At 42.5% G+C, this 22,606-nt stretch overlaps 2 protein-coding genes across 6 annotated transcripts; one reads left to right on the top strand and one right to left on the bottom strand.

Moving 5' to 3' along the window:
• Window positions 1–72: 72 nt before the first annotated feature.
• Window positions 73–4,968, top strand: LOC115122811 (heterogeneous nuclear ribonucleoprotein A1-like). 4 transcript variants are annotated; one of them, XR_003862520.2, is made up of 11 exons: window positions 73–182; window positions 702–818; window positions 972–1,329; window positions 1,420–1,515; window positions 1,607–1,666; window positions 1,788–1,877; window positions 2,105–2,305; window positions 2,683–2,892; window positions 3,100–3,187; window positions 4,697–4,764; window positions 4,863–4,968. XR_003862520.2 is itself a non-coding variant. In XM_029652068.2 (10 exons), exons 1-9 carry the CDS (start codon window positions 171–173, stop codon window positions 3,174–3,176), a joined length of 1,209 nt encoding a protein of 402 aa, XP_029507928.2. In that variant the 5' UTR covers window positions 92–170; the 3' UTR covers window positions 3,177–3,187; window positions 3,449–3,748. The 4 variants fall into 4 exon arrangements, 3 of the variants coding, with proteins under 3 accessions (XP_029507928.2, XP_029507930.2, XP_029507927.2); XM_029652068.2 differs by lacking the exons at window positions 4,697–4,764; window positions 4,863–4,968 and adding an exon at window positions 3,449–3,748 and having other exon boundaries at window positions 92–182; window positions 1,420–1,503; XM_029652070.2 differs by lacking the exons at window positions 4,697–4,764; window positions 4,863–4,968 and adding an exon at window positions 3,449–3,748 and having other exon boundaries at window positions 92–182; window positions 2,105–2,263.
• On the bottom strand, window positions 87–12,501 carry LOC115122810 (transcription factor NF-E2 45 kDa subunit-like). Of its 2 annotated transcripts, none has more exons than XM_029652065.2 (4): window positions 12,142–12,501; window positions 9,898–9,976; window positions 9,508–9,645; window positions 87–7,984 (listed from the first exon to the last, which is right to left on the bottom strand). In XM_029652065.2, the coding sequence occupies exons 2-4, from the start codon at window positions 9,943–9,945 to the stop codon at window positions 6,674–6,676; spliced, it is 1,497 nt and encodes a 498-aa protein (XP_029507925.2). In that variant the 5' UTR covers window positions 9,946–9,976; window positions 12,142–12,501; the 3' UTR covers window positions 87–6,673. The 2 variants fall into 2 exon arrangements, with proteins under 2 accessions (XP_029507925.2, XP_029507926.2); XM_029652066.2 differs by lacking the exon at window positions 12,142–12,501 and adding an exon at window positions 10,125–10,383.
• Window positions 12,502–22,606: the final 10,105 nt, after the last annotated feature.

The following is a 22,606-nucleotide window of genomic DNA, read 5'->3' as shown; positions in this document are numbered from 1 at the left end:
AGCGGAAGAGGAACAATATAATTAAGCGGGAACAGCTAACCAATTGCTGAATCCAAGAGGCGTATCCGTCCCTATTTATTATACTATTTTCTTTCCAGGCACGGTCGTCTCTCTGTCGCAGAATTTCTGTCCTCGAATAAGGAACAAGGGATCGGAAACTACCAGCCACAATGTCGAAGGAGGTAAGTTTTTCTAATTAATATCTACCTGCAATTTTGTGATATATACGTTTAGTGTATTAATATATCGTGCACGTTGACCAATCTAGTCAAAATGGCTTTCCCTTCACGAGCGTCTATTGCAGCTATAATTGTGGGGATGCCGCCATCTTAGCTACAGGCCTCGTGGCGTTGATTGTTCTTGCGTTTTGTTTAGCCATTTGAAGCGGACGTTAAATGTAACATTTGTGTTTTACCCTACACTTTTGCTATAATATTAATCGATAGTTTGTTCACATTTCCCGGTTTAAAAAAATCGTTTTGTTTGATGTACAATATGGAGTCGCAGTCGACCTCCACCACCCGTGGTCAAGGCCTTTCTTTTACTACACGGTGCTGACGGTATCATATGTTATTGTTCGATCTCCACAACTTGTTTCGAGTAACTTCAGGAATATGTCAAAATGATTGGCCTAGTTCGCTACAATGTAGCGCTCGCTCTCATTTGCTTTCGCTCTAAATGCATTCTCCCTTTATGGCCAGGCCCCACGTGAACCCGAACAGCTCCGCAAACTGTTCATCGGAGGTCTGAGCTTCGAAACCACGGATGAGAGTTTGCGAGCACACTTCGAACAATGGGGATCTCTTACAGATTGTGTGGTGAGTGTTTGTGTACACATTTGAAACCTTTATACCTAGTTGGCTGCAGTATTACGGAATGGGTTTCCATTGTCAGTCAGGGTTTGATTGGTTAACATACATTGAACATCGGTGCAAGTGAAATATTTTTGCATTACTCTCTATTACCAACAGGTAATGAGAGATCCAGCCAACAAGCGCTCCAGGGGGTTTGGATTTGTCACCTATGCTGGTGTGAATGAGGTTGACGCTGCCATGGAAGCACGTCCCCACAAGGTTGATGGTAGGCTCGTAGAGCCGAAGAGGGCGGTGTCCAGAGAGGACTCCAGCCGACCAGGTGCTCATGTCACAGTGAAAAAAATATTTGTTGGGGGTATCAAGGAAGACACAGAAGACTCCCACCTGCGAGACTACTTTGAGCAATTTGGCAAGATTGAAGTAATTGACATTATGACTGACCGCAACAGTGGCAAGAAGAGGGGCTTTGCCTTTGTCACGTTTGATGACCATGATGCAGTGGACAGGATTGTTAGTAAGTAGTGGTCTGAATGTCTTTCTTTATAATTAAAGTCACTGGCCTTTTGTGTTCTGCTGTAATTTTAAGTCTATCTTCTATCCCCAGTTCAGAAGTACCACACACTGAACGGTCACAATTGCGAAGTGAGGAAAGCCTTGTCCAGACAGGAGATGCAGACTACAGGAATGGGTATGAGGGGTGGTAAGTCCATGACTTCTTCATGGCAAGTGGTTTAATCTTTAATTATTTCTGAGGTTGGTCTCGTACTAATGGTTTATAATTTTCTTCCCAGGCCGTGGTGGTGGTGGTGGCGGCGGTGGTGGCAACTATGGCAGAGGTGGGGGATACGGAGGTAATGACTTTGGCTGTGATGAATACTTCAGTGGCCGGGGTATGTGGTGGTCCTGAACCACTCAATATCTCTGCTTGAACCCGTGTACTTAACCACTTGTGATTGTTTCAATATACTTTAGGTGATGCTGACTCGTCTGTTTCAGGAGGCAGAGGGGGTGGATATGGAGGTGGAGATGGTGGTTACAACAATGGTTATGGGGGAGGAGATGGTAAGATTTGATTTCTCTGTAGGACAAATGACAGCAGGAAGAGCTATAACATGAGACTCACAGCAATAGACTGGTCCATTTACATTTGAGTAATTTAGCAGATGTTCTTATCCACAGGGACTTACAGTAAAGTGCGTACCCCCCCCCCCCACGGGGTTCCATGTATATCTATAGTGTGTACGCTTGTTGCTGGGAGTGTATTTAGACTAGAACCTTACTTTCTATAGGTGGCTATGGAGGAGGACCCGGTGGTTATGGTGGTGGTAACCGTGGCTACGGTGGAGGACAAGGAGGTTATGGCGGAGGACAGGGTGGGGGCTACGGTGGCGGAAATGGTTATAACGACTACAACAATGGCAATGGCAACGGCGGGAACTTTGGCGGCGGTAAGTCCATGGCTTCACCACAAGAGGCAGCACCAGTTGCTGGTAAGTGGATGGCTTCATAGGCTGTGATCAAATTCTCACACTACATTCTGTTTGGTTAAAGTATTGATCTACCTATACTTCCCTTCTAAATGGCATGTAGTAAGCATAAAATGTTACCATATTAGACCTGAGATTTCGCATACAAAACCTTAGAGGCGTAGGCAGATAGCCTAGTGTTTAAGAGCGTTGGGCCAGAAACCGAAATGGCCTACTAAATAAGAAGTAGTATGAGAACTCGGTCATAGCTGACTTGATGAAAGTGATGCATGAAATACTCTATCCGAGCTGTACACAAATGATTGGGAATATCCTTGAGCCTGTGTAAAATGGCCAGACTAATCTTCACTAAGTAATGTGACTTTTTAAATTGTGTGCAGGTAACTTCGGCGGCAGTGGTGGTGGTGGCGGCGGCGGCAATGGTGGCGGAAATGGCTACAATGACTTTGGCAGCTACAACAACCAGGCTTCCAACTACGGCCCGATGAAGGGTAACAACTTTGGTGGCGGCAGCGGTGGTGGTGGCAGCGGCGGTGGTGGTGGCAGTGGCGGGGGTAGCGGCGGTGGCAGGAACAGTGGCCCATATGGTGGTAGGTGGCACACGTCAGGCTATCAACTGCTCAGCCAGTGCTGAGCAACAAGTAAACGTGTTGGTTTTGTACTTCCAGAGAATCTAGTATGTGACGAACGGTCAGTTTGTCAAAGCATTTGACAGTAAATTAACATCTTAATTTGTACTTTATGAGGTTCTGGGGGCTCTTTCTGATTCAACCTTTGACCTTTATGTTTCTTTTCAGGTGGTTATGGAGGTAGCTCAGGTGGGGGTGGCGGCGGTGGCGGATATGGTGGGGGCTCCGGTGGACGGCGGTTCTAAATGTTCAGAAGGTATGTTTTTAAATGTGACTGTTTGAAACATAACGTGTGTAGATGAGACTTACGCATATTCTAGAATTTGTTAAATATGTAGTGTTCTGAAACTAGGGGATCCATTCTTTTACACTTTGATACATAGAGTCCTTGTAGTTGTGTTTTTAGCTCTTGAGCCAAGTGTTAAGAATGCTGGCTCTGGATCTCATGTAGTAGGTTCTGGTCATTCCATCAGTCAGTACACAGTTTAACTTGATGTTGTTCCATATTGTTCAACAGGACTCAGTACTTAGGAGAGGAGAGCGAGACAAGTGACAGGGCAGCTGCAGGTTTACAACCTAGATCTGCTCAGCCAAACAGATGTGGCAGGTTACATCTGCTACAAGAAGAGATGTGTACAATAGAGAAATCATGGAGGGGCTTCATTCGTTTTTCTGTGTTGTCAAACAGGATTATTTGATGTTTCTGGAAAGAAAGCATTCCAATGAGGTTTTATGTAGTTTTTCTTTGAGTCGTTTTTATTTTTGTGTAACTGCAACCAATCAAGTTGAAATAAACCACCTTTCAGTTTTTTTTAAACTGTCGTTCAGTCTTGTTAGTGTCTTTTAGGGGAATGAGGGGGAGGGTGTTTTCTGGTTTGGGTGTTTAATGCATTAGAACAAATACAGGTCCACACGACTGATGGATTAGGTCAATGACTCTTGAAGAAAAGTACCACTTGTCAATGGAGACTTGCCTTGCCCCATGTTTTATTTATTTTTTGCGTGGGACGTCCTTAGTCTTCCAATGCACATACTACAGAATGTAGAAAATAACATGTATCCAGCACATCACTCAAAGGAAGGTTTGACAAAGTGATACCATAGCTTTGAAGTCATTGCTGAACACGGTCCCAATGGATTAAGTTATGCTAGTATAATACTCAGTCAACAGTTCATGATCTCTTTGAGAACTGCACCGGAGATTTGAGTTGGCTGGCTAGATCACTCGCCTGTCATACAGCACACCTGCCAGCAAAGGCTAGCTTACATGATGCACTCTTGAGGCTAGCCAGCCATGGAAGCCAGCTGAGCTGAGGGCGAGTCATAGTAAACAGCCCATCGCCTGACAGGAGCAGTGTGAAGCAGGGGAGAGTGAGTAGCAAGAAGGCATGAGACTAGCAGGCAGCCGCTACCAAATGGCTTAAATGCTGTCTGTGGGTAAGGAGACTTTTCCAACTACTGTTAGTTTAAATAACATGTTCTTTAGTTAGTACGCGCAAACTCTTGTAGTTAATGTAGACATGAATAGTATAGCATTCATGACCATGTACAGTTTATTTGGATGTGCAGAGATGTTTTAGTACAAATCACCGCCCCCTGTTCATCTGGTAATACAAGGGGCATTGACCTTTGGCACTAATCGTAAAGATATGCTACAATCCTTGTAATGCATGCATATGTTGGCAGTCAAACTATGAAATGGTAACAGACTAACGCCTTTCAATGTTGTATCGTCTCAGTCTCCTTTTCTTCTGATATTTCCTAGGAAACTAACTGCTCTGAAGGACTGCTACTGAAAGCATGATGACGTTGCGCACCGTAACATTGCACAAGGTAAGTGACTGTTTAACGGTTGGAAATATTCACAATTTTTGTGGGAGAATATCTGAAGCCTCATCTCTAAGGCTGTTGTGATTTGTCTTCTGTTTTAGGGTGCCTGGAGAAATGCAATGGTCGTTATTTTTGTTACTGCTGTGCAGGATTTAACTTGTGTTTTTTACCCACATCTGTATCAATAAAATATTTTTACATATCTTCTATTTTGGTCTGGCATTTGCTAAATACTACGCTTAAACAGCTGCATAGATGGTAAACCATTCTCATCCTCTAATACAATTCATGCAGGGACATAATATAATTTCCCCAAATGTATGTCTTGATTGAATGACAAGGCACTTTCAGGAAGTTTGCACATCACTTGAGTTTTTCGACCTTGTGTTACAGCCTGAACTTTCATGGAATGAATTGCAACTTCGTCAGTGGAATTGTTTTTTGAAATGTGTAAACATGTCGACCACTAATGTGGAGTGACTATTTTGCAGAGTAAATTTGCTTAGGTAGTTGCATGGACTCGTGTGCAGTAAGTATGATTTGAATGGCTACCTCATCTCTGTACCCCACACATACAATTATCTTTGAGGTTGAGCAGTGCATTTCTAACATCAAGACCAGGGAGTTATTGAATGTCACTTTGCACATGGTGACATTACTAATTACACTACAAAACGCTGTTGCTGGAGATGGTGGCCAATGACTTGAAAACCGTTTAATGGCTGATGGGAGGACACTGAGGCTGGATCAACATTGATGCTCCACAATGCTAACCTAAGTGAGTGAAAAGGAAGCCTGTACAGAACAAATATTCCAACCATGCATCCGGTTGGCAAGATATTACTATGCCCTGAATAGTACGTTAAGTACTAGCACATTAAGTACGGTTGTGGCTGCATCATGTTATGGGTGTTCTTATCTGCAAGGACAACTTTTTTCTCTCTTTTTAGTACAATGAATTGAGCACAGGCAAAAACCTGAAGGATATCTGGTTCAGTCTGCTTTCCATCAGACCCTAAGAGGCAAAATCACCTTTAAGCAGGACAATGACAAACACAGCCATACAACATACATGAGTTGCTTACCAAGACTACATTGAATGTGGGTGGCCTAGTTTTGACTTAGATCAGCTTTTGATTTGGGTGTGAATACTTGTGTGAAATTTCATTTTTCAATAAATATGGATTACGTCAAGGGGTATAAATACTTTCTGAAGGCACTGGTCTTAACCATTGAATAAAATGTATCCAGAACAAGCATAGCCATATGACTTCACTTGTAACTAACTATTGACTTGCTTGTACATGAGCACAGTATCTGAACTTTTAGCTGCCATACACGTTCAACATTAACATGTTGGTTTCATGAGCTGAAATAAGATGCACAAAAATGTTAGTGAGCATTACTGTTTGCCAAGATAATCCTTCCAACTCAGGTGTGGCATATCAAGAAGCTGATTAAACAGCTCAGCAGTACGCCCAACCTGCCTCGCTACCGCAGACAACGTGTGGGCGAGTGGTTTGATGTCAGTGCACCATAGTAGGGTTATGGTATGGGCAGGCATAAGCTACGGACAATGAACAAAATTCCATTTGGCAATGGCAGTTTGAATGCACAGTGATACTGTGGTGAGATCCTGAGGCCCATTAAAAAAAATGTTTATAAAGGTATGTGACCTACAGATGCATATCTCTATTCCCAGTCATGAAATCCATAGATTAGGGCCTAATTGATCTATTTTAATTAACTTATAAGAACTGTAACTTAGTGAAACTCTTAAATTGTTGCGTTTTATATTTTTGTTCAGTATACTTAATGGCTCTTACTGTACTGTAGATGTATCAACATTTCATAATGGTATATAAACAGTGAGGCAGTATACAATAGCTGTCCAATAGATTTCGTCTTTACATTATTCTCCATCCAACACGTCAGCATGTGGCACCAGGTATACGTTCCCATCAGGGGTCTGCTGTAGAGAGTAGTCCTCTATAGAGTAGGGATGTCCATCCTCATCCCGGAGCTGAGAGAACACTTCCGCATACAAGTCTGTGAGGCGGTGTTTAACAATAGCCAGGTTGTGTTGGAACTCCATTCTCTCTCTGGCCAGGTGATCCCTCTGAGCCTGCAGTTGACCCAGCTCTCCCTCCAGGTAAACTATATTCTCCAGCTTCCTCTTCCTGCAGTTCTGAGCCGCCACCTTGTTCTTCCCCCGCCGGCGGATGTCTCTGACGAGGGCGAGCTGGGAGTCTGTGAGCGTGTACTTGGTCAGGAGCTCGTTGAAGTCATCCACAGGTAGGTTGATGATCTTCCCCAGAGGGAAAGGGATCTTGAGGGCGTGAGCTCTGCGTTCGTCCCGGCTCAGAGGGACAGGAGAAGGGTTGCCTCTGGGTTTTACATAAAACGCCTGAGAAGAGCTCCCTATGCTGACAGAGCTGTTAAGGTGCAAGTCATTCAATGCACTCTGTAAACCCTGTTGATGTTTCATTGACATGGGAGGCAGGAAGTGAGGCTGTGGTTGCATTTGGGATGGTTGTGTTACAGGGAAGTAAGAGGGGTGCGGCCCTGAGTAGGGGTAGGACTGGGTAGGATGCTGCTGATAATCCAAGGAGTAAAGGAGGCTAGCTCTCCTACCTTGCTCAACCATACTCTCCATCCCCCTGTGACTATAGTTCAGACCAACCTCTGTGCTTGAACAAGCAGGTACGCCGGTCATGACATCATCCGGTGAGGCCAGCGGTGGGCTAGACCCCAGCGATAGGCCCGAGTCAGACTCCAGATCATCCACAGTGCATGGTTGGTGTTTGCCCTGCCTGTGATCAGTCCCTAGCATGTGTCGACTCGAACCTTGAGAGAGGCCAGCATTGTCTTTTCCAGCAGACCCCTCACCACTGACACTCATCAGACTCATTTGTTCTAGAAAATTCATCTGTGGTGGTGGCAGAGGGTTCAGAACTCTGGGATTCAGCTGGGCTCCAGAATGAGTTCCAGAATGTCTGTACAATGCCTCAGTTAATTCACTGGTAGCCTGATGCTGGCAGGCTGGCATTACATCAGAGTAGGTTCCCTCATATGCAAAATCACGGTTTGTCTCACCACAACAGGGGACAGACTGTGTATGAGAGTGAGACTGAGCTATGCTATAACTTCCCAGAGATCTAGGTGGCTCTGTGGGATGGTACTGAATACTTTCATATGGGCCATCATGGGGGACCTCAAAATCCTAAAATGAAAAACAAAGTAAGAATCATTAGTTGATGCTTTCTCTTTTCATTAGTTTATCATTACTACGTTACTTTATGTATAAGACAAAACAATTATACATGTTTATCCCTGAGGTTTAAATTGCTATGTGTATTTGTGAACATGCAAAATATAATTTCATAGGAGAATGAATAAATCATCTACGGGGAATGAGTGTAAGAAATAACTCTAAAGCAGTGTGTGTGTGTGTGTGTGTGTGTGGGGGGGGGCTGGCTATCTTACCTATAAGTCACCTGCTGCCCATAGCACACAGTTCACCCCCACCTTGGTATGCACACAGTTCACCCCCACCTTGGTATGCACACAGGTCACCCCCACCTTGGTATACACCCATAGCACACAGTTCACCCCCACCTTGGTATACACCCATAGCACAGTTCACCCCCACCTTGGTATGCACCCATAGCACACAGGTCACCCCCACCTTGGTATACACCCATAGCACACAGTTCACCCCCACCTTGGTATGCACCCATAGCACACAGTTCACCCCCACCTTGGTATACACCCATAGCACACAGTTCACCCCCACCTTGGTATGCACCCATAGCACACAGTTCACCCCCACCTTGGTATACACCCATAGCACACAGTTCACCCCCACCTTGGTATACACCCATAGCACACAGTTCACCCCCACCTTGGTATGCACACAGTTCACCCCCACCTTGGTATGCACACAGGTCACCCCCACCTTGGTATACACCCATAGCACACAGTTCACCCCCACCTTGGTATACACCCATAGCACAGTTCACCCCCACCTTGGTATGCACCCATAGCACACAGGTCACCCCCACCTTGGTATACACCCATAGCACACAGTTCACCCCCACCTTGGTATGCACCCATAGCACACAGTTCACCCCCACCTTGGTATGCACCCATAGCACACAGTTCACCCCCACCTTGGTATACACCCATAGCACACAGTTCACCCCCACCTTGGTATACACCCATAGCTCATGCTGCCCATGCAAGTCTCTCTTAGGTGTGTTATCAAGTTTCATGTGGAAACAGGTGGTCATTGTGCTGTGCAAGGGGCTGCTTGCGATGTACAGTGCTGTGCTTGCCCCCACTCCCTGTCTCTTCATCTTGCCATAACTCAATTGGCCCATTGTCGAGTGTGTGTTACTTTTTAAGTGGGAATACACAGCCTTTCCTTAGATTAAATGTGTATACATAAACTTGACACTACTGTGGTTGGTTTGCAAGATTGTGTCATTTTCTCTTTTCCGTCTGTCTGTTTGTGGTTGCCTAATTCACTGCCATGGGAGTGTTTTGCTAAGAGAGGCCAATAGTATGAAATTGCATCTCACACAGTAAGGATATCATTAAAAACAATAGCTATAGTTTTCCATATCGCTATGGCTACATGACCAGCTGATGTAGGCAGAAGAGAGAGGCTTTCAATCAAACGCAAATCACATTTCGGCTATATGGTTACATAATTATCAGGCTATTGAATACTCATCCTCCTACCTGAAGATCTGTGATGGCCATCAGTTCCTGCCAGGCCAGGTCCATCTCTGGGTCGTGGGGGGCTCCACGTGACCGGGCTCCAGGGGCATGGGTGGGCATCGACACCCCCCCACACAGCCTGCCCGGATTCGCCAAGCCCTGGAGAATGAATTGGTAAATGCTGTAAATCTTAGATATCTTTGAGTTATGGCATTTTTATGCTTTATTTTACAACCCTATTTTGACAGTATTTATACTTACTTCATGAAAAATGTAATGATTACTTGCTTCTTTAAATAGTTGAACACAAAACTAAACCCTTTTTCACAGGAAAGAATCCGATGCCCAGCAAATACACAACCACCACACACGTTGTCTCAACGGTCTATTTCATTACATGATGTCACCCACCTCACTTTGTCTCCTCAGTGGGAGTATATAGTTGGCTGCTGCACACATTCAGGACTGGCTGTGGTTGCAGGGAATCCTCCTGGAACAGACCGACAGAAACAACGATTATTATCAGCTTTTTTCATTTTTATTTAGCCATCAGAATACACTGATTACATGCTGAACTCGTCTCTATTGATTCAATACATAGATGCTAACACACAAAGGAAAAACACTAGAAGTCTCACCTTATCTAAGAAAAACACTACATGTTACAATCCTTGAAGATAACCTGGTGTATTCATCACCTCCGTAAACTGAACACACACCTCCTTTCATACTGCAGAAAGATGCACATACCATAAAGGTAGACCCACTAGAGATGGCTACATGTACTAGATGTGTGTTTGGGTGATGTTCTGTGTTGAACTGTTTGGCACATGCGACGACCAGGCACACAGAGTTCCGTTGGGCTGGATCCCTCCTATCAGCTGAGCTGTGGTGCTACTATGTCAGTCACTGATAAGACAATCTGCTGGGAGACAGCACAGCGCTCCCTCTGCAGCAGTAAACAGGGCTGGGGCCTATGCAGTCAGGCCAGGCCTATGCAGTCAGGCCTATGCAGTCAGGCCTATGCTTCTTAGTGTAAATTGAAAGTCAGGGAGGGCTTGATAACCTTAATAAATGGCTTAACCTTTAAAAATGGTTTAACCTTTTAGATGCTTTATAAGACGTAATGTATTTTATCCCTCTGTAGACGCTCTGGATCAGTAATGATGATAGTGGACATACATCTGGGACATTCCCATTAATAAGTGCTCATTTGAGAGTAGCAGACAGTACATTGTCCTGGTTTTTATAGTCATTGTACCACACATGAATTTCATATTTAGTTTTATGTATTGTTGTTGGCACTATAGATACTGACTAAGATACTTTGGATGATGAGAGGCAACAGGCAAAAACTAAGTTATGCATCTTCCAGCATTTACTGGCATTCCTCACTGGCTTTGTTTGGAACTCAACGTCATTCAAGCAACTTATTTATACTCAGGAACAGAGCAGGAATCCTCTGCAACAGCACAATGATGACCATTCCATCTTCCATTACCACAATTGTTTATTTACTTTATTTAAAACATATATATATATTCTCATCTCCCCGGCAACACAAAATATTTTCAAGCAATCTGTATATTCCAAGTTTTCCTGATTTAAAGATCTTAGTGATAAAGTATGTAATTTACAACATAGGATACATTGCTGCTTCAGAGGAGAGAACTTGATTCATTACTTTGGCTCACACATTCACATGTCACTCTCACACAGCTAGGAGGTGATGGCTCTCACCTGAACACTATTGCAAAAATGTGACATTATCCCAGTAAATACCGTCACCTAATTCATCAAACCATTACATGGTCATCCATCTTTGTATTTGTACTCTGTGATCTGTAGCTACAGGTTCCCATGCATAGCATAAACAACATAGATGGGCTTGTAACTCATATCCTGCCATAACCACTGTTATGTTTGTGGTGAAGGCTGTTTCCTGTAGTACTGAGGGGCAGATAAAGTCGCCTGGCCTGGCTATCAACCAGGTCTTACAGATCTTACATCAGGTGTTGCATTAACACAAAAAACAGCTCAGAGTGAGAAGGTGGTGGGCTATACATGAATATCACAATCCTACTACTCAGCATACATTTTTTTACTCACGATACTAGGCGCAAGGGCAGCAATGCTAACCCAGAGTATTGTGGACAAGAGAAAAGGATGCATTGTGTAGTTCTGAAGAGTTATATCTTAGAAATGGTCAGTAGGTAACCATGACACTAATTCCTGAAGAGGACAAATAAGACTTGAATAGTAACAGTGAATAGGTCATTTACTAACTGGAGATAAATTAATGACTAAATAAGTTATCTGGCCTAAATACTGTCTACTCAATATATAGGCTACTAGGATGACAGTTTGATTATAAATATATGCTTGTTCTTCATATTGGGCATTTGCATAATGTTTTTAATATATGCTTGTGACTATTTTTGAATTTAGTGGCAATTGATTGTCAGTTGTATGTTGTCAAGGGGATTATGTTTGTTGAATAACCAGCTATCAATTGCTTCTAATATTTTTGAGAACCTGTTTTGCACAGTGATGACAAGGTAATAATGAATGTATGAAAAAGGAAAAACGGTATATTTAAAACATGAAAGAAGTAGCATTATCTGGCAATGAAAAAAAGCTGGAGAAAGAACATACCTGAGCAACATGTCTCTGAGTCTTCAACACGTGTTCGGGAGACAAAACTCTTCAGAATGACAAATAATAATCCAGGTAGAGATGAATAAAATGACTTTATATTCACTTTTGTGAGGACGAAGGTGAACGTGTCCACTTTTAACCGACCATTATAGGGAGTGCATGTGCTTTCACTCTTTCTCTCTCTCTCTCTCTCTCTCTCTTTCTGTGTTTCTCTCTCTGCCAATCTCTAGCTTTCTGCTCTGCTACATAGACAGTCCCCAGCAGAAAAGGGGTGTCTCTGCCTCCGATGTAAGCAACTTTCCTGTAAAGCAACCACACCACAGTTTTTAGCTTCTATCATTAATAAAACACTTGCACTCTGACAACAACAAAAAATCCCTTTTTCCCCACAAGAGAAAACCACAGACCAAGGACACGGCATACCCCCAAACAACCCCTTGTTACCTTTTAAAACAAAGACAAATTAGTCTTAGCTAGGATGAATAGATGTTTAATCTACATGTTGCCTATATTCATGGACTAATTAACCAGTATTACTCGTAGACATGATACAACATGATGCACAAATCCTTATACAAATCTAGCTGATCGCGAGTCAGCGAGTCCGCTTCGTATGAAAGGCCTATAAGAAAGCTTCCCTCAGAAGTCCTCTGAAAGGAGAGGTTTGTGGAGTGTGATCTGGAGCACCTGGAGTTAAACCACCCTGGTATTGATTGCTGTTAGAGAGGGCCCTGTGCAAGTGGGGGACGGGGGTGAGTTGCAGACAGGCTGGATTGAGACTTAGTTTAGTAGGGATGGAATGTACACCTCCACCAGGTAAGAAAGGCTACATTGTTCTTATATCTGGCAGAGCAACCACTGAGGGAGAGAGAGGAGCAGGGGGAGAATGGAGAGGAGCGTGACTTACAAAACTCTCCCCAACACTGCCCCAATCTAACACACTCTGTATTTATAAAGACAAGCCTAACCTGTCTAATGAGTAACACTAGCATGGTGGACATTTTACTAGACTTATCTATACACATACAGGAATTGTTCATTGGTAATAAGCCAATTGAACTCTTCCCGATTATTTGATGAGCTTGGTGGAGTAGTTTTACTTCTGTGCAGTAATGTACATATAGCGGTCGTCCAAAGTGCTGGTGTGGTAATTCTCATGTTCCAAATCTGGATGCATAGTAACGACATGCAACATGAATGTTTTTCCAAAAAACAACATGAAAGGGAAATTCTACTAAATCGATTTGTAAAGGTGGGGTTCATATTTCCAAAACGTTGAATAAAGAAACAAGAAACCAGTCATATTTGTAAATCACAAGGAACATACACTGAGAGTACAAAATATTAGGAACACCTAGCTATGATTCCTTATTGATGTCACTTCTTAAATCGACTTCAATTCGTGTGTAGATGAAGGGGAGAAGACATGTTAAAGAAGGATATTTAAGGCTTGAGACAATTGAGACATGGATTGTGCATGTGTGCCATTCATAGGGTGAATGGGCAAGACAAAATATTGAAGTGCCTTTGAACGAGGGTATGGTAGTAAGTAGGTGCCAGGCACACCAGTTTGAATTTGTTAAGAAATGCAACCCTGCTGGGTTTTTCACACTCAACAGTTTTCCATGTGTATCAAGAATGGTCCACCACCCAAAGGACATCCAGCAACATTGACACAACTGTGGGAAGCATTGATGTCAACATGGGCCTTGTGGAATGCTTTCGACGCCTTGTAGAGTCCATGCCCCAACGAAGTGAGACTGTTCTGAGGGCAACTCAAAATTATGAATGTGTTCCTAATGTTTTGTACACTCAGTGTACTTCTAATAGTACACATAAAAGAACATGGCAGAAGTTTTAAAAAGTCATATTATCAGGTCAGATCCCAGCTCCAAGCCACAGATTATGATGATGTTTTTTTGTCATTGTTCTAAAAACATATAACAAGTAGGTGGCTGACAGTCAAGAGAGGTGGGTGTCTACCAGGAATCAGAAAGAGAAGGGACTTCCCAACTTCTCAGCTTCCTAGCACCCAGCCCCCTACTCACCCACCTCCTAAGGATGCCAAAGACTAGGCTGTTATTACCCAGACCACAATGGTTTTCACCCTAATTGCAGTTCCTAGCTCAACGCCCTCTCTTTGTGGTGGTGTTTGTTTGCGGCAATTGGTCTTTGACATCTTGGGTAAGTACTTTTCAATTTGTTCTGCTTTAAAGTGTCTCTTGATTTTGATAAGATTTCTTGTCCATTCCCATTATTTGTATAACATCTCTGAGTATAATCCCCCAAACTCACTATTTATTTATTCCTTTGTCCCTGTCCCCTTGGCCCCCCGAGGCACGGCTTGTTCACCCCGCTATCATCCAGAAGTCGAGGTCCGTACAGGTGCATCAAAGCTGGGACAGAGACTGAAAAACAGATTATATCTCAAGGCCATCAGACTGTTAAATAGTCACCACTAGCTGACCACCACCCAGTAGCCTGCCCTGAACTTGGCCACTGTCACTAGTCGGCTACCGCCCGGTTACACAACCATGCACCTTAGAGGCTGCTGCCATATGTACATAGTCATAGAACACTGGTCACTTTAATAGTGTTTACATACTGTTTAACTGACTTCATATTTATATACTGTATTCTAGTCAAGGCCAACCTATTCAACTATTGCTGTACATATACTGTCCATAATGTCTATACATCCCATCATATACATATATACTGTACATATATACACTACCGTTCAAAAGTTTGGGGTCACTTAGAAATGTCAGTGTTTTTGAAAGAAAAGCACATTTTTGTCCATTTAAAATAGCATCAAATTGATCCGAAATACAGTGTAGACATTGTTAATGTTGTAAATTACTATTGTAGCTGGAATATCTACATAGGCATACAGAGGCCCATTATCAGCAACCATCACACCTGTGTTTCAATGGCATGTTGTGTTAGCTAATCCAAGTTTATCTTTTAAAAGGCTAATTGATCATTAGAAAACCCTTTTGCAATTATGTTAGTACAGCTGAAAACTGTCGTGCTGATTAAGGAAGCAATAAAACTTGCCTTCTTTAGACGAGTTGAGTATCTGGAGCATCAGCATTTGTGGGTTCGATTACCGGCTCAAAATGGTCAGAAACAAAGACCTTTCTTCTGAAACTTGTCAGTCTATTCTTGTCCTGAGAAATGAAGGCTATTCCATGCGAGAAATTGCCAAGGAACTGAAGATCTCGTACAACGCTGTGTACTACTCCCTTCACAGAACAGTGCAAATTGGCTCTAACCTGATAAGAAAGAGAAGTGGGAGGCCCCGGTGCACAACTGAGCAAGAGTACAGGTACATTAAAGTGTCTAGTGTGAGAAACAGACGCCTCACAAGTCCTCAACTGGCAGCTTCATTAAATAGTACCCTTCTCATTCAAGGTTTTTCTTTATTTTTACTATTTTCTACATTGTATTATAACAGTGAAAACATAAAAACCATGAAATAACACATGGAATCATAACCAAAAAAGTGTTAAACAAATCCAAATATATTTTATATTTGAGATTATTTAAAAGTCCCACCCTTTGCCTTAATGACAGCTTTGCACACTCTTGGCATTCTCTCAACCAGCTTCATGAGGTAGTCACCTGGAATGCATTTCAATTAACACGTGTGCCTTTCTAAAAGTTCATTTGTGGAATTTCTTTCCTTCTTAATGCGTTTGAGCCAATCAGTTGTGTTGTGACAAGGTAGGGGTGGTATACAGAAGATAGCTCTATTTGGTAAAAGTCCATAGTATGGCAAGAACAGCTCACATAAGCAAAGAGAAACAACAGTCCATCATTACTTCAAGACATGAATTTCAGTCAATGTGGAAAATTCTAAGAACTTTGAAAGTTTCTTCAAGTACAGTCGCAAAAACCACCAAGAGCTATGATGAAACTGGCTCTCATGAGGACCGCCACGGGAAAAGAAGACCCAGAGTTACCTCTGGTGCAGAGGATAAGTTCATTAGAGTTAACTGCACCTCAGATTGCAGCCCACATAAATGTTTCACAGAGTTCAAGTAACAGACACATCTCAACACCAACTGTTCAGAGGAGACTATGTGAATCAGGCCTTCATGGTCGAATTGCTGCAAAGAAACCACCACTAAAGGACACCAATATGAAGAAGAGGTGCATGTCCTACTCATTCTACTCCATGATTAATAATGTGTTTTCCCCTTATTCCTCTAAATAGGTATTTTTTTAATTATTGTCACCATTATGTCATTAGAGGGGAAGAGGTGCGGTATTGGAGGTCATGCTTTAACAATCCCAAAATATGCTGTATATGATTAGAGCGGAAAAAATAGCTCAGCACTGAACAACATGATTCTGTTTGTTTCTCCTGGTTGTGGTCTGAAGAAGGGAACAATGAGCCAGTAACTGCTTGGAAGAGAGAGGAATAGAGAGATGACATGGAAAGTAGAAATAGTAGCAGTAGTAGTACTTTATTGATACCATGGAGGGGAATGTCATGCATCACCACAAGTATATCAACACTACATCATGTTCAGAGACAAGACATGGGCCAATAGCAATGATGATACTATTCAACATAAACCCCAGCCCAATTCCTAAGTAAATATCAATGTGTGTTCACAGTTAGTGGACAGTAGACATCGCCCAGCATTGTGCAACGGACGGTACAAGGCAGGGAGGTTTAAGGGACAATGTGATAGCATGGGCTGCTCCCCTCTCCCCATCTCAGGCTTAAAACCACAGCAGTTAGCAGCTCCCTTCATAAGCACCCAACGCTGCTTTTATCAGCACCGAGCAGAGCTTCCGCCACCCAGCATCCTCCCTTTCCTCCTCTGTCTCCCTCTCTCACTCTGTTTCTGCATCCATGAATGGATACACATGCACACGCACGCACGCACGCACGCACGCACGCACGCACGCACGCACGCACGCACGCACGCACGCACGCACGCACACACACACACACACACACACACACACACACACACACAAACACCTCCAATTACTTCGCACCCCACTATGACCATACACATTCCTGTTATACTTCCTGCTAATAAATAATATCATCTCATTATTGTTTTAAGTACAAAGTCATAAAATAATAGCTTTTCAAAATGTGAGGTTTGAAAAGGTGATGCTGTATTGTGAAATATCACAAGTCGCCTAATCTGTACATCTTATCATTGGTCATATTGAGACATTACCAATGAATGCAATGATACTGCAGGTTAATGTTCCTCATTTGTTGTTTGTCAGGTGTAATGATTGGTCAATGGCAAACATTTTACTCAACCGCAACAGACCGCCATCAGGTTTACTGTAATGATGACTGTGATAGAACTACCAGAGAAAGTGGATATTTGTTATACCAGTACATGCTTTTTGGAGATCCTGTTGTTTAATGTAGTCATCATATTGATTAAGGTGTTCATTTGAAGTGGCTTGAGTACTTTAGAAGGAGGCATAATGCAAAAGTGTCACCTTTAGACTTTACACTGTCAACGTCTTACGATTTTCCATCAGTTACATGAAAACATGTTCTCCTCTAGCTCTCACTACAACAGTGTTTTATATGAAAAGCTAGTAGCTATGGTTATGGAGGCCTCTCCCCTCTCTGTGACCTGTCTTTCAGATTCAATACTATTGAATTGAAAGGAAAAACCATTTGCCCATCTTGTAAAGAGGTAAATCCCAGATAAAACAAGGAGACATATATTTCACTGGATGTTTAAATGTGAAGCATCCACTTGGCGTTTCCACTCACTACAAAATATGGTAGTGAGAGCAAGCCCACTGTCGGGCAGTGGGAGAAGATGGAACGAGATGGATTTTGGCCGACATTCTGCAAATTTTCTCATTGATGAAACATTTGATCTCAATACAGTTTTCTGTTCCCAAAACGTAGAATTTGTTATGAACAGAGTTGACTAAGGTTTGTAGACTTTACCCTTTGCAAAAGTTTTTTTTAAATTGAGTTGTTTAGAAGGAGTGCAAAGGCAACCCTTCTAAAGGCACTCCTTGAGTTATTGAACATGTGCACTTCACATAGTAGGCGTTCCCTAACGGAAATATGCAGGTCATGCTAAAATGCGCCAATAGGATCTTGCTAGCTGGTGCTTGGCTCTGCCCCCTGCCTTGCTTGTTCTACACACTATGACTCATTTGTTCCCATTGGAAATGACAGGCTGTGGTCTATCTTGGTTTAGTTATACAAATCTTTGGGTAAATTCTTAATACATTTTTGGATTAGGCATGTAAAGTAGCAACAGTCACTGTTGTCATGGTTATATCGCCAATAGTCTATACAGTAAAAACACAGGCAATTCAAGTACAAGATCAGAGGATTCGGTTAAAACCAAAATGTTCTTATACTTCTAAACTACAAACAATATGGCATGCCAACATTCCTCTGAGAAGCATCAACCTTTTAACTGAACAGTTCAAGGCTGCGTATTGTGTTTCCTCTCAGACATCAAGGGTAATTTCGAAATCTTTAGTGGTAAAATTGTGAAAAACCATTGCAACATTGCAAAATGTGTCGGTTAACCACAGGACTGTTGCAAGTGTATTTTTTTGGAATCATATGCTATCATTTAATGCAGCCTATATAATCTATAATATGAATTTACCTTTATGTTTGGAAGCATACATTCTAGGACCTAAATAATAACTTTAATGGCAATGTGCCTTTCCCCTGAAAACAATATTACAATCACAATACTGCCTGCAATAACAGACATAATTGATGTCTTAACCAAAATAGAGGTTGACACGTAAACACTGATGTCATGCTGAATGGATTGGGAATAAAAAAGGGGAAAATCCCATCAGCATCAACATCCATGAGTTTCCAGATTGATACTTCCCAGAAGAAACAACCAGGATAATTAGGTTGGTTTAATGTGGGAGGATCTTTAAAAAAACGTTTCATACGACATGTCCGAATATACTCAGACAGACATTGGAATCAAAGAGGAAATCAGAGGATCTACGGCCAGAGTGGAACACAGTTGGCCTACCTCCATTACCATAGGCCTTTATATAATGGTTATATAAAAGTTACATAATGCTGCAATGTAAAATCGAATGTTTGCAGTGGTGTAGTTGAAGAACATGTCCTCAAAGAGCATGTCCTTTGGTCAAAGAAAACTAACTGACTTGAGACTTTTATAATACCCCTATTGTGGCTATGTGGTATACCACCACCACTCTGCTTGCTGGAAATGTTACTACCTAACTGCACAGTCCCTCCATGACTTTGTTTTGATTTGATACAGTCAGCTCCTCCAACCACAAACTTTGGCCTCTGAACCTGATACCTAAACACAATTAAAGCCTGCATAATTAATTATATGACCAATTGTTTAATTTGCAGTAACAGAAACATTACATTCAAAGTATATTCTCTCAAGTATCACACCTAATTAGAATGACCTGGACCAGTGATTGACTTGATTGAAATAGGTGCCTGTACTCATTTTGGGTGCCGGTACTGTTTATATTTAGGTGCAGGAGCTTCACAATGCTTATTAGGTAATATTCTACAAGCGGTTACAGGAGCTCTAGCAGTAGCACATTTGAGGTTCTGGTACTCAGCTCTGGTGAGCTCCTGCCCAAGTCAAACAATAGTCTGGATCAATTATGTACAGTGCATTTGGAAAGTATTCAGACCCTTTGACTTTTTCCACATTTTGTTACGTTACAGCCTCATTCTAAAATGTATTAAAAAAAACATTTTCATCAATCTACACATAATACCCCATAATGACAAAACAAAAACAGGTTTTTATCATTTTTTGCAAATGTATTAAAAGTAAAACACCGAGATACTTTATTTACAGAAGTATTCAAACCCTTTGATATGAGCCTCGAAATTGAGCACCGGTGCATCCTGTTTTCAATGATCATCCGTGAGATGTTTCTACAACATGATTGGAGTCCACCTGTGGTAAAATCAATTGATTGCACATGATTTGGAAAGGAACACATCTTTCTATATAAGGTCCCACAGTTCAAATCAAATCAAATTTGATTTGTCACGTGCCGAATACAACAGGTGTAGGTAGACCTTACATGGAAATGCTTACTTACAAGCCCTTAACCAACAATGATTTAAGAATTTAAGAAAAAAATAGAAAATAAAAGTAACAAATAATTGAACAGCAGCAGTAAAATAACAAGCGAGGCTATATACAGGGGGTACCGGTAGAGAGGCAATGTGGAGGCTATATAAAGCAGGTACCGGTAGAGAGGCAATGTGGAGGCTATATACAGCAGGTTAGAGAGGCAATGTGGAGGCTATATAAAGCAGGTGTACATGTGGTTAGTTGAGATTATGTAGTGTTATAGTGACTATACATAGATTATAAACAGAGAGTAGCAGCAGCGTAAAAGAGGGGTCTGGGGAGCCCTTTGATTAGCTGTTCAGCAGTCTTATGGCTTGGGGGTAGAAGCTGTTAAGAAGCCTTTTGGACCTCGACTTGGCGCTCTGGTACCACTTGCCGTGTGGTAGCAGAGAAAACAGTCTATAACTAGGGTGGCTGGAGTCTTTGACAATTTTTTGGCCCTTTCTCTGATCATGTTTGGACCATGATAGTGTGTTGGTGATGTGGACACCAAGGAACTTGAAGCTCTCAACCTGTTCCACGACAGCCCCGTCGATGAAAATGGGGGCGTGCTCGGTCCTCCTTTTCCCGTGGTCCACAATCATCTCCTTTGTCTTGATCACATTGAGGGAGGGGTTGTTGTCCTGGCACCACACTACCAGGTCTCTGACCTTCTCCCTATAGGCTGTCTCATCGTTTTCGGTGATCAGGCCTACCACTGTTGTGTCATCTGCAAACTTGATGATGGTGTTGCAGTCTTGTCTGGCCGTGCAGTCATGTCTGGCCGTGCAGTCATGAGTGAACAGGGAGTACAGGAGGGGACTGAGTACGCACCCTTGAGGGGCCCCCGTGTTGAGGATCATCGAGCCGGATGTGTTGTTCCCTACCCTTACCACCTGGGGGCGGCCCGTCAGGAAGTCCAGGTTCCAGTTGCAGAGGGAAGTGTTTAGTCCCAGGGTCCTTAGCTAGGTGATGAGCTTTGAGGGCACTATGGTGTTGAACACTGAAATGTAGTCAATGAACAGCATTCTCACATAGGTGTTCCTTTTGTCCAGGTGGGAAAGGGCAGTGTTGAGTGCAATAGAGGTTGCATCATCTGTGGATCTTTTGGGTTGGTATGCAAATTGGAGTGGGTCTAGGGTTTCTGGGATTTTGTTGATGTGACCCATAACCAGACTTTCAAAGCACTTCATGGCTACAGACGTGAGTGCTACGGGTCGGTAGTAATTTAGGCAGGTTACCTTAGTGTTGTTGGGCACAGGGACTATGGTGGTCTGCTTGAAAAATGTTGGTATTACAGACTCAGTCAGGGACAGGTTGAACATGTCAGTGAAGACACTTGCCAGTTGGTCAGCGCATGCTCGGAGTATACGTCCTGGTAATCCATCTGGCCCTGCGTCCTTGTGAATGTTGACCTGTTTAAAGGTTTTATTCACATTGGCTACGGAGAGTGTGATCATGCAGTCATCTGGAACAGCTGGTGCTCTGTTTCAGTGTTATTTGCCTCGAATCGAGCATAGAAGTAATTTAGCTTGTCTGGTAGGTTCGTGTCACTGGTCAGCTTGTGGCTTTGCTTCCCTTTGTTGACAGTGCAGGTCATAGTAAAAACCGAGCCATGAGGTCGAAGGAATTGTTTGTAGAGCCCCAAGACAGGATTGTGTCGAGGCACAGATCTGGGGAAGGGTAACAAAAAAATCTGCAGCATTGAAGGTCCACAAGAACACAGTGACCTCCATCATTCTTAAATGGAAGAAGTTTGGAACCACCAAGACTTTTTATTTATTTATTTATTTATTTCACCTTTATATAACCAGGTAGGCAAGTTGAGAACAAGTTCTCATTTACAATTGCGACCTGGCCAAGATAAAGCAAAGCAGTTCGACAGATACAACGACACAGAGTTACACATGGAGTAAAACAAACATACAGTCAGTAATACAGTAGAAAAATGAGTCTATATACAATGTGAGCAAATGAGGTGAGATAAGGGAGGTAAAGGCAAAAAAGGCCATGGTGGCGAAGTAAATACAATATAGGAAGTAAAAAAGAAATAATAATAATTTAAAAAAAAAAAATAAAAAAAAAAAAAAAAAAATAGAGATAGAGATAGAAATAATGGGGGTGCAAAGGAGCAAAATAAATAAATACAGTAGGGGGAGAGGTAGTTGTTTGGGCTAAATTATAGATGGGCTATGTACAGGTGCAGTAATCTGTGAGCTGCTCTGACAGCTGGTGCTTAAAGCTAGTGAGGGGGATAAGTGTTTCCAGTTTCAGAGATTTTTGCAGTTCGTTCCAGTCATTGGCAGCAGAGAACTGGAAGGCGAGGCGGCCAAAGTAAGAATTGGTTTTGG

Source organism: Oncorhynchus nerka, linkage group LG7 (assembly GCF_034236695.1).
Source record: "Oncorhynchus nerka isolate Pitt River linkage group LG7, Oner_Uvic_2.0, whole genome shotgun sequence".
Lineage (NCBI taxonomy): Eukaryota > Metazoa > Chordata > Actinopteri > Salmoniformes > Salmonidae > Oncorhynchus > Oncorhynchus nerka.
Note: the sequence above shows the minus strand (reverse complement) of the source record. Positions and strands in the feature narration are given on the sequence as shown.